This window comes from Echinops telfairi, unplaced genomic scaffold (genome assembly GCF_000313985.2).
Source record: "Echinops telfairi isolate 266 unplaced genomic scaffold, ASM31398v2 ScPeMD7_7410;HRSCAF=8448, whole genome shotgun sequence".
Taxonomy (NCBI): Eukaryota; Metazoa; Chordata; class Mammalia; order Afrosoricida; family Tenrecidae; genus Echinops; species Echinops telfairi.
The window spans coordinates 16,832,117-16,843,615 of NW_022111310.1; the positions used below are offsets into that span (position 1 = coordinate 16,832,117).

At 50.9% G+C, this 11,499-nt stretch overlaps 1 protein-coding gene across 1 annotated transcript in view; it reads left to right on the plus strand.

Moving 5' to 3' along the window:
* Positions 1-8,595, plus strand: part of CUNH9orf43 (chromosome unknown C9orf43 homolog) — a 15,564-nt gene extending 6,969 nt beyond the window's left edge. The window contains exons 5-12 of the mRNA XM_045296540.1: positions 1,553-1,619; positions 2,253-2,485; positions 3,485-3,635; positions 4,310-4,385; positions 6,769-6,819; positions 7,144-7,226; positions 7,941-8,013; positions 8,205-8,595. Of these exons, the coding sequence (XP_045152475.1) occupies positions 1,553-1,619; positions 2,253-2,485; positions 3,485-3,635; positions 4,310-4,385; positions 6,769-6,819; positions 7,144-7,226; positions 7,941-8,013; positions 8,205-8,449 (979 nt within the window). The 3' untranslated portion in view covers positions 8,450-8,595. The remainder of the gene's footprint in view (positions 1-1,552; positions 1,620-2,252; positions 2,486-3,484; positions 3,636-4,309; positions 4,386-6,768; positions 6,820-7,143; positions 7,227-7,940; positions 8,014-8,204) is intronic.
* The last annotated feature ends 2,904 nt before the right edge of the window (positions 8,596-11,499 follow it).

The window sequence follows — 11,499 nt, forward strand, 5'->3', positions numbered from 1 at the left end:
TTGGCTACCATATGTATCTCTAGATTTCGTCTGGATCCTGCCGAACTACCTGGTCCTTGCCCCAGGAATGTTTGTATAAAGTACCATCTCTCTTTATGGCTAATTAATATTCTTTTATAAAAAGAACAGTTTTATTGAATCCACCTACTGTATAAGCTGAGTTTTTCAGCACATTTTTAATGCAGTTTTTGTGGTAAAATTAGGTGCCTTGGCTGATGTTCGGGTTGGCTTATATTTGAGTATATACGCTATATACAATTCATCATTTAAAGTGTAAAAGTCCGTTTTTTGGTAAATTCATATATGTGCAACTATCACCACAATCTATTCTAGAACATTTTAATCACTCCTAAAAGAAACGGTACACCTGTTAGCAGTTACTCTCCATTACCCCTATCCCCTGTGCCCCCAGCCCTTGGCAACCACTAGGGATTGTCTACTGGAAGTCTGTTTTAGTCCACTCTTAGATTTTATGAGACTATTCTATGTCAAATTCTATAGGTCCAATATATTTATGAGATTTGATTAAGGAATAAATGCTAAGTGCTAGTTTTTTCTTATTGGTTATCAAAAACTAGTGGAAAAAGTTGCCAGTGAAGCAAATTTCTCTCTCATCTCAACCCCAAAGCCTTGTCCAGTGGTGGGAAAGGCTGGCATACAGGGCTTGTGATAGAAGCAGAGTATCCCAACCAAGGTCCCCGAGACTTGCTAATTTTCACAGCGGCTGGAAGAAAGCCTTCAGATAATCTTTTGTGACCCCAAAGGCCTCTGGGTTCTTGTTAAGATGCTTAGAGATGCTAAGACTGAAGGATTTATTTTCATCGTTCTTTAAAAAATGATACTCTGAATACTTCTTTATTTGGGCATTTTGGGGGATCGTCTGTACATACATGACATAAACAAAACCCCTATTTTATTTAGGGTTTATTTTATTAAGGCTTTTCCTTCATATAAAAGAAGCCCTGAGGTAGGTCGGATTTGACTACCATGTCAGCTTCATGAGGTAAGCAGAAGCCTAAATCCCTGCTAGTTTTCCATGCTGTCATCCTTAGCCCGTGGCTTCCATAGTCTAAAGGGCTTTGTGGGTACTTGTAAGGTCTCTATGGGCCACACAGCTCCAGCCACCATCTCCAGGTCCCGGGCAGGAAGGAAGAGGGGAGAGGAAGGGGTGGGAGTCAACAGTCATACTTCAGTTTTTCTGGAACACCTCCACTGTGCGAAGCAGTGCAGATTCGTGGAGAATGAAGTAGATTTGATTCTGCCCTTCTGCAAGGGAGCCAAATCTTGCAAACATAACCCCACCCTCATATAAGATGACTAATTTGGATTAATGCCATGAAAATGAGTAACTGTTTAGATGAGAGAATAGTGGGGAGTCTAATTTAGGTGTGATTTTAGCAGCTTTGGGGCATCAGGTCCCGGGTGGTTCCCAATCGGCCATCCTTGCCTGTTGTCCAGAGAACAGTGGTCATGGCCATTGTTCACAGACCCAGTTGGTGCTCCTGTTTCAAGTGCCAGGGGCTAAGTTGCAATGCGGTGTTTTTATTTCCAGTCGCGCAGAGAAGGAGCCTGCAAACACCAGCAAGGGCAGGAGAGAGAAGAGCAGGCAAGCTGCCGAGGTACGTTCTGTGTTTGGCCAATCATTTGTGCGCCAGTCTGTTTCCTGTCAGGTTTCTCTCCTTCCCCGTTCTTTTCCTAAACCAGCAAAAGCCGATGAAGAAGAAATGCCTTTTCAGGAGCAGCCACCAGTCACTTTCTATCCAGAGGCCCAGTTTCCCAGTAGGGAGGTAAAGAGTGCCGTGGAGAGACAAACTGGAGAAATGGTTGGGCATTCCCGGACATTCAGGACCACGAAGACTGATCTTCAGGGTGATTGGGGTTAGAATTTCAATAGACCAGGTGTTATAAGACGCGAGGTTCCAATTCTGATTTCGCCATGTATTGGGTAAATGTAGCTTGGGCCAACTCACAGAACTCCAAGACTGCTAGTCGGTGAGAGGTGAGTCTTGTTGGATTTCATTCATTGCTGAACCCTCAGCCCTAGCCAGGCACATAGTGGGCACACTCGTGTTTGCTCAATTTCGTGAGCGAGTGAATGGCCTTTCTGGGAAAAAAACAAACAACAAAAGCAAAAGGCGTATGATCTCGACAAGAGTCGGGTAGGGATGCTCAGAGAAATGTGGCGTATCCACATTTGTTGGGCTGGGCCTGGACTTCAGGAGTGTAATCCGGATGGGCTGCTGGCTGGCTAGCCTGTGGATGGGAAGAGAGGGGCCTCCAGAGAGTGCTGCTGGGGACCCTTAGTACTTCTTTCCTCCCAGGACAGGACGTCGAAGCTGCCGCCCGGCTCCTTGGGAACACAGTCAATAACTGAGGAGGTGCTTGTGCCTCCCCCCTCCCCAGCGCACCTGCTCGATCAGCTCAGCTCCACCTCGCTGCTTTCCTGGCCCCACGTGGACACGCTGCCTTTCGAGCTGATTAAGGAGTAAGCATCTCACTAAGTCCTTCAGGAGATCCAGAGCCCTGCCTTTTTCTCAGAAGGGTAGGGCCTAAGGTGACCAGATTTTTTTTAACATTGGTAAAGTGGGACACCATTGACGGGGGTGGGTGGGTGGGTGGTGGTGTCTTAATAATTTGGTCTTCCTGTTCTCCTGCCATTCCCTAGCTTGTCGAGCATTCTTTCCAAAAATTGGGACTTTTTAAAAATACCGCGGGACGTGGGACAAATTGTTAAAAAGCGGGACGTCTGGTCACCTTAGTCTAGGCAGAAGAGCTTCCCCTACTTGTTTCCTGAGTTCTTAGGCTTAGCAGCATGCACGGGCGACAGGTAATCAATCACCCACATCTCCCAAGCACTCTCCATTGGCCACCTTGTACTCAGCACGGTATGCCTGCCTCTCTTTATTTCCGCCTTGATGGTTCAGTGCTTCGCTGCTCACTGGAGGGCAGGTGGTTTGAACACAGCCGGCTGCACCAGGGGAAAAGCCCCAGCAGTCTGCTCCTGTAAAGACGAGCGCCTGGGACGTCCAACGGGGCGTTGTACTTGGTCAAGGCCACTGTCAGGTGGAATTGACTTCACTGTACACAGCAGCGGGGAAGCCCGTGCAAATACACCTTGTCTTATTGGTCTGGATAAAAGGGAGTTTCTGGATAAGTGGGAGACAGGATAGGCTATGTGGTGTGGAATGAGATGGTCTTTGAGTTTTATCTTGAAACGTTACGGCTCTATGAGTTTTGGTGATTTACCCTCCTTATGCCTCATTTTCCTCATTTTTTAAAACAAGAATACCTGTCAGCGTGTTGCAAAGATTCAGTGGTCTGAAAGCAGGTGAGCCTGACCTGGAGTAAACAGCCAATCACTGCGGGCTTGCTTTTGAAACGAGGACCTGTTGTTACAGGTCTCTGTTGTGCCCAGAGTGGAGACTTCTTGAATCTTTCTCTGTAACCACCCTCTCCCAGAACTGGTGCTCCCCGTCCCCTTCAGTCTTTTGGCAGGGGACAGTAAGACCCTGCTGTCTGCACAGATGAGGCTGGAATTGGCCAAGATGAAGAAGAGCGGTCCTCTGGAAAAGAGCCGGCCCACCAGCGCACTGTCCTCAAAGATGTTCCTGTCTATCCACCACCTCACCCTGCAGGTAAGCCAGAGAGTCTCAGAGAAGACGGCCGCATGGAAATCCAAACGCCTCTCTCCGAAAGGCTGCCAGAGTTCTTTCCGCGGCTTCTTTCTCTCCTGCCCTTCCCCTCGGACGTCAATGTACGGGGAAAGGTTCGAGGAGGACACTGCTCTAGTTTTCTTTCTCCACCGCTTTCCACAGCCCCTGCCCAACATTCGGAAACAAAGCAAAGTCCCTGCTGTGCGGGCCATTCTGACTGATAGCATTCTGACGCTGGGACGGAGCAGGGCTGCCCCTTGAGCGTCCTAACTGTAAATCTTGAAGGGAGCAGACCAAACTCACTGCTATCGAGTGGACGCTGCCGTGTTGACCCTGTGGAACAGGGCAAAACTGCCTCTGTGGGTCTGTGAGACTACAAATGCTTGTGGGAGCAGAAAGCTTCCTTTTCCTCCCGGGGAGGAGCAGCCCAACACTCAACGACTATACCACAGCCTCCTCTTTCTTCCTCAGAGTGGCTGGTAGGTTTGAACCACTGACCTTGCGGCTAGCAGTTCAGTGCGGCGTCCACTACACCACCAGGCAGGGCTCTGGCTGCATAACACTGAGTCCTCAGAATGTGCGTGTAGAAAAGGTGAATAAATGCTCTTGGAAAAAGGGGAGGCCCGTGCTAGAGCTGTTTCTTTCCTTTTCTCCAGAGACCAGCGCTGAGATATCCTGAGCGTTTGAAAAAACCGTGGAAAGCTCGATGTTCTGAGTCTGCCAAATCTCCAGGTACCCCCATTCCCCACACGTTCCCTTGGTCCTGACTCAGTTCAGCTTGTGGTCCCTGCCATCCAGCAAAGAGCTCTGTGGCCTGGTCTTGGACAGAGGGAGAGAGCACTGGGCAGAGTGGGGCACAAACAAGCTGCCTGGGGAGCAGGTGGGAGCAGGCAGGGAGCTGGCCCTGTGGTTGCCGGGCCCCAGGAAGCAGCAGGAGCAGCAGCAGAGGAAGGTGCAAACCCCACCCCCCACCCCCACAGAGCAGATAGAGGGGCCGTGAGGGAGCCCCAGGGACTTGCTGGGCCCAGGAGAAGAAATTACAGCCTGGGACAGCAAGGCAGATATGAGAGGTGGAATTCTTCCTGATTTATAGGGGGCTCCCACCTGGTTGGTTATAGATGTTATATTGTACAAACTCTTTTTGAAAAGTTCTTGTCACTTCCCAAGTCCTAATTCCGTTCTGTTCAGAAGGCTGAGAAGAAACCCCAGAGAGATCCAGAGAGTTGGAACACCTTTTACCCAAAGGGGAAGTTACTGTCATGAATGCCACTCACTGTCTCTGGGAGGGAGACAATGTGCTGGGGAGTATCCCCGGGTGTGGCAGAAGGGAGGGACATTTGACTGTTTTTGCCATCTTGGGTCTGCCTTTATCAGGCACCACGCATCTTCCCAGGGATGCTACAGGTCAACTGGCTTACCATGCACCCTCCTCTACTAGCTATTTACGAAGCAAAGGCTGCTCTGACTTCAGTTTTGTACAGGGATGTGGGAGCTGACCGTGAGCAGGGGTCACAGTCATTTAGACTTAAGTCCGACCTGCAAAATGCAGAGCAGCATGAGGATCAGAAGTAGAAGTGAGCCCAGCTTCGGAAGAGAAGCTCTCTGGCTGTCCACTGGCCAATGCAGCAGGAATAACTGGGGGTCCTCATGAAAGCCCTAGAAAGTTCTGAGTCAGCAGAGCTCTAGTGCGCTTCGCGCTCTCGTGACACGCTCGACAGTCTTGGGACTCCCCAGAGAAGTCCACACACCGTCCAGCCGTCACCAGGAGCAGTCCCCTTTCTCTGGTGTTCATATTGGAGGTGACAGTGCGGATGTCTCATCTCCCCAGCTCTGCACCTGGGCTGAGGCTAATACTGACCCGGCTTCCTGTTTCTCAGCTTGAGTGGGGAAGGTGAGGGAGGGAAAAAGCATCCCCCGACCTGGAGAAGTTTGTTGTGCCTTGCTCAGTCTGGACAGTGCCCATTTCAATGGGCAGGCCGCCGTGCACGCGCCGGCATTTGCTCTCCAATCCTGGGGCGGTGGGAGGGCTCAGTGAGGGAAGTCCTGCCGGCATTTGCTCTCCAATCCTGGGGCGGTGGGAGGGCTCAGTGAGGGAAGTCCTGCCCTCCTGGTTCAGACGCTCCTCCACTCGAGCTCTCTGATTTCAGCGTGCCCTTGAACCTAAAGATACAAGGTTTCACACCTTTCCATGGGAGGCAGACAAGAGCCAGGACGGTGGCTCCGGTTGGGAACGGACTTGCCAGGGGGTTAGCAACTGATCTCGGGTGATCACTCCTCCTGCCCGACTTCTGCTCCGGTGCCTTCCCTGCCGCTTCCTGAGGCCTCCACAAAAGCAGTTTCACCTGGATGACGGCTACCTGTGTGAGCCACGTCCTTGGAGCAGTGGCTTGCCCTCACTGGGCTTGAGAAAGAGATGGGTATTGTGGAAGAGATGATGACAATGGATCTTGACAAGCGTGGGAGTGGGCTAGACATGGAAGGAAATTCCTAGAGTGGCAACAACCTTCTCCAAGGCATGAAACCTTGGAGGGAACACTGATGGGTTCAGTGTGGCTCTGGTCTAGGGCATTTAAGGGAGAGTGGGAGAACAGGTCAAAGCGGCAGGGAGAGGCTCATCTACCCAGGCCGCACTGCTGGAATCCTGTTATTCCCATGTGCAGGGAGACTGGGAGCCAAACTGTTTGCTGGCTATCTCTGGTGGCATCATGGGAAGTATTTGTCTAGAGAAAGGACAGAAAATAATGACTGCATTTGGAAACGAGCTGGAGAAACACGTGGTGCAGAAGAAGCAACAAGAGGGCTCTGAAGGTCAAGGGCACGTAGAGAAGCCAGAGCAACGTGACCTCAGTGTTGGTCCTGCTGCGGGAGGGTCAATGGCAGCACTCCCAGAATATTGTTGAGGTAATATTTAAGGTGATAGCATGGGATCTAAACAAAAAGTTCAAAGTGGTTTTCTTAGGAAAGTGGGGATGGCTAGAGGACTCTTTCTTCTTACTGTGAATGCTCTGTCCTCTCCTCTGTCCCTTTACTTAAGTGTGTTGTCTTGTTAGGAAATTCAAAGGAAAACATGGAAACAACAAGCACAATTAGAGCCTCTGTGTTTGTTTTTATTTAGTAACCCGCAAAGGCCCCTTGGAGAAGGCGGAAGAAAGCAACCCCCTGGCTGGTAAGAGCAGCATTCCTGACCTAACAAGGACGGGTGAGAGGGAGAATGCTGGAGCATGTGGGCGCCTCTTTCTCCGGGGGTTTCTCGAGGAGCTCTGGGTCTGTCCACACACACATTATCTTCATCACGACGTTTAAAACTGTGTCACCTGCCCCACTCCCTGGTGACAGACTCACCAAGAGAATGCAGAAGGCCGAACTCCTGTTACCAAGATCCAGTCTTGTCTTGGAGACAAGACGAGCCATTTGTAGGCTAGGGGCTCGGCCATGGAGTGCCAGCATGGAGTGCCAGTAAGGAGGTTTCACTGAGCTTTGTGGTCCTTAGGTGACAGTACCCTGCCAGCACCGGAGAGCCACACACAGCGGAGGCAGCAGCAGTTGGAGCGAGCCGGGCCTACCTTGAAACAGGTGAGAGGGAACCTGGTTCAGTTCTTGCTGTATAACAAGTCACCCCAAAGCTTAAACCCCAGGGAGTAGCTATTTCTCAGGATCCTGGTCTTGCCAGAGGCCATTGGCGTGGCTATATTCCGCTGGAGGCTGGCCTGAGGGAGTTGGCCAGGCTGCTGGACACCATGACCCATAACCTGTTAGCACGGAGTCCGTGCCAGCTGATAGAGACCCTCTAGCACAGGGCAGGCCTGCCCGCAGGATGTGCAGCACTATCACCATGTAGGGGAGACTGCCACATCTTTCTCCTGTAGAGCAGCTGGGGGGTTTGCATTGCGTAGCAGCCAAGCACTTAACCACTGCGCCACCAGGGTGCCTCGGCAGCATAGAGCTCTCAGAAAGAAAGCACTTTCTAAAAAAGTCGGCCTGAGTGGATGCTGCTGCCACACTCACCTGTCACAGGTCACCTGGAGTCCACCTGTTGGTGGGAGGAGCAGCACCTGTGTACAGGAGTACAAGAAGTTGTCGGCACCCATCTTGGAGGCACCCTACCCCCACTCAGCCTACCCCCCCAGGGATCATGTGGACAGCGTGGTGGGCAGAGAGTGTGATTCCAGACCCCTCTTTAGTATCAGGAGGTTGCTTTTGGACCTGTAGTAGACGTTAATGTGCCCAGAGCAGCATTTTTGAGAAGAATTGTTTTAGTTTCCTTAAATCTTGATTCACCCCAATGAGTTTCAGGATGCCACAGAGGGGCCAGCGCTGGAGCACCCTGAGCACGCCCTGGACTTCTCCCCGAAGGACACGAGTAAGTCACCGGGACGGAGGAGGGCTTCAGTAAGTGCCTGAAGACAGGAGGGTCAGGCCTGTGCCCACCACCGTCCTTCGCTTTCAGAGGCTCCTGCAGACATTCAGCCCTCCGTTCTCGCCCTCTTCCCCCACTTCGTCCCAGGTTGAGAGCAGGTGGCAGGTGCAGCTAACGACTGGGTCTTCTCTTAGGTACGAAATTCATCAAGGCAGAGGCCGATGAGGAGGGCATCCCTGCTCAGGAGAAGGCTGAGCCAGAATCGCTGGCTTCCAACCAAGAGAAGACCACCAGGCACCTGTCAGCCAGGACACCTAAGATCGCCTGGAACCTGGAGCTCAAGCTTCTGAGACTTCTTCAGGACACGGAGGAGGAGGAGGGCCAAGAGAGCCCACCCTCCCCAGCCCAGAGGCACAGCCTCTCAGAGCAGGATGGCTAATCCTGAAGACCACGGCCACCTGCCCCCAGCTCTGGGCTTCTCTTTCTTTCCCCACCTCTACTAGCCTCTGAAATCAGTGCGAGAAAGCCCCACCCCTTTTGTGTTTGGGTAAGTTCTCGTCCCCAGGGCCAGGGCAATTTTGATGATTAAACACAGCTACTTTTCAGTTACAAGACTCATTCTTTGCTCTGGGAGGAGGAGAACCACTTTTCTTGTTTCCTGGGACACTTTTACTTCCTTGTAAGGAGCTGGATCCGGCCCAGGGAGGCCCCTACTGGGTTGCTAGTTTTTTACCTCAGTTCTGGGAGAGGGCCGAGACCCACATCATTCTCCAACATGTTCACGGTGTCCCCATAGATGTGGTGCTAGCCCCACCGTCACCCCGGATAGGTTAGATTTCCAGTGTCTGAGAAACAGGTGGACAGGAAAGTTTCACTGATGCGCGTAAAGACTTCAAATCTTAGGGGCTGTCCAGGTGTGCCGGCAGATACCCCCAAATGGCCACGATTTTGTCAAGTACTGCCTACTGCCCAGAAGGCCTCCGGACACAACCCTGCCCCTCCCTCCCAGCAGTCCTCCACACGTGGGCAAACAGCCAGGCGCCCGGTCAGTTTTTCTTCTTTGTCCAATGGGACACCTTGTGCTGGTAACCACTGAGCCTTGCCACTTGGGTGGTCTTGACGCAAATAGCCTGTATACTGTTTACTCCTCCGTCCTCATCCCTGGGGCAGGCCCATTCCTGCAGCCTGGCAGCGCCTGCTGTCTGACCGCTCTCTGGGCTGTAAGCCCTTGGAATACAAATAAACTAGTGTCTCTCAGCTTGACTCCCGCTCAGGCTTCTGGTCTCTTGGCCTTGGCCCATGTATGGGGAGCCTCCCCTCTCTAGGGCTTGAGCCCCAGACAGGATCTTGAGCTGTTTGGGGAGGGCTTTTACTCCTTCATGTTTCGGGACTTAAAAAATCCCCTTTGCTGTAGAAAATTTCAAGCGTGTCTAAGAGCAGACGAATGAAGCCCTTACGTACCAGTTACCGCACTTAGGGCCGGGCGAGAGAGGCCCCTGGTTCTGAGTCCTGCCCTAGCACTTCTTGCGCCATGCCCTCACAGCAGACAGGGTGGTACCAGGCCAAGGAGATGGCTTGGAGCCCATGTCTCCCCTATAGACCATACCCGGTACCTGGAACCCCGGAACTTCCAGGCCAAATGGCTCCAGGCCTGCTTCCAACTCTTTGTTGGGTGCACCTCCCAAGAGTGGATGGTACCACCATTGGACATGTGGCCTGGAGTAACTGCCTGTGGGTGCTGGGAATGAGAAGAGAAGGCTGGGCCGTGGGCTGGACTGGTTTTTCCCATGCTGCCTGTCGGGAAAGGAGCTGCAGGTGTCTGTGGGCTCTAAACTTGAACCTGACCTGTGGGCGCTATGAAAGTACATTAGGAGGAAAGAGCTTCCTTTAGCCATTTTTGGTTTAAGTTATGACTTAAGTGTTTAGACATTGTAACTCACAGACCTACGCTTGTATTCTGAGCTGGGTTGGTTTGCAATCACCCATCATCTGGGAGGAGTTTTCAGGGGCAGGCATTTAACCTGGCAGGTCAGAGAGCATCAGGTTTGCAGCTGGGCCTCGGGAGGAGCCTTGCCGCAGTTATCAGCTGGCCAGTGGGAGCTGAGTTCTTTTAAAAAATCAGTTTATTGGGGGCTCTGACAGATCTTATGACAATTCATACTTCCATGGTGTCGAGCACATTTGTACATATGTTACCATCATCCTTTTCAAAAAATGTTCTTTCTACTTGAGCCCTTGGTATCAGCTCATTTTTACCCTTCCTCCCTCATGAACCCTTGATAATTTAAAATTATTTTCATATCTTGCACCGACCACTATCTCCCTTCACCTGTTTTTCTGTTGTCTGTCCCCTTTTGGGGGGCAGTTATACATCGATCATTATGGTCAGTTTCCCCTTTTCCCTACCCCTTCCCCCTACCCTCATGGTATCTCTACTCCCATTATTGCTCCTGAGGGGTTTACCTGTCCTGGATTCCCTGTGTTGCGAGCTCTTTTTAAAAAAATAATTTTATTGGGGGCTCATAAAACTCTTATCACAATCCATACATCCATCCATTGTGTCAAGCACATTTGTACATTCGTTGCCCTCATCATAGAATACACCTTTTTTTCCAAGCACATTTGTACATAGGTTGCCATCATCATTCTCAAAACATTTGCTTTCTGCTTGAGCCCTTGGTATCAGCTCCTCCCTATCCCCCTCCCTCATGAACCCTTGACAATTTATAAATTATTACTTTATCATATCTTACAGTCCGATGTATCCCTTCACCCACTTTTCTGTTGTCCATCTCCCAGCGAGCTCTTATCTGTAGCCGTGCAAATGCTCTAGTCTAGTCGGATTTATAAGGTAGAATTGAGGTTATGATAGTGGGGGGGGGGAGGAGGAAGCATTAAAGAACTAGAAGAATGTTGTGTGTTTCATTGGTGCTATATTGCACCCTGGCTGACTTGTATCTTCCTTGTGTCCCTTCTGTAAGGGGATATCTACAGATGGGCTTTGGGTCTCCGCTCCACCATATAGTTATATGTTGAATATTAAGATATCAGATGGACATTGGCCTCTACTCAAGTACTCCCTCAATGCAAGAACACTTTGTTCTATTAACCTGGCATTCCATGATGCTCACCTTCCTGTCACAATCGCTGAAGACAAAGCAGGCGCTGTATAAGCAAATGTGGTGAAGAAAGCTGATGGTGCCTGGCTATCAAAAGATATAGCATCTGGGGTCTTAAAGGCTTCAGGATAAAGAAGCGGCCATCTAGCTGTGAAGCATCAAGCCCATATGCAAGAAACACACCAGCCTGTGTGATCACGAGGTGTTGATGGGATCAGGTATCAGGCATCAAAGACCCAGAACAAAAATCATATCAATGTGAATGAGAGGGAGTGCGGAGTAGAGACTCAAAGCCCATCTGTAGGCAATTGGATATCCCTTTACAGAAGGCTGGTGGGGAGGAGACGAGCCAGTCGGTGCAGTACAGCAC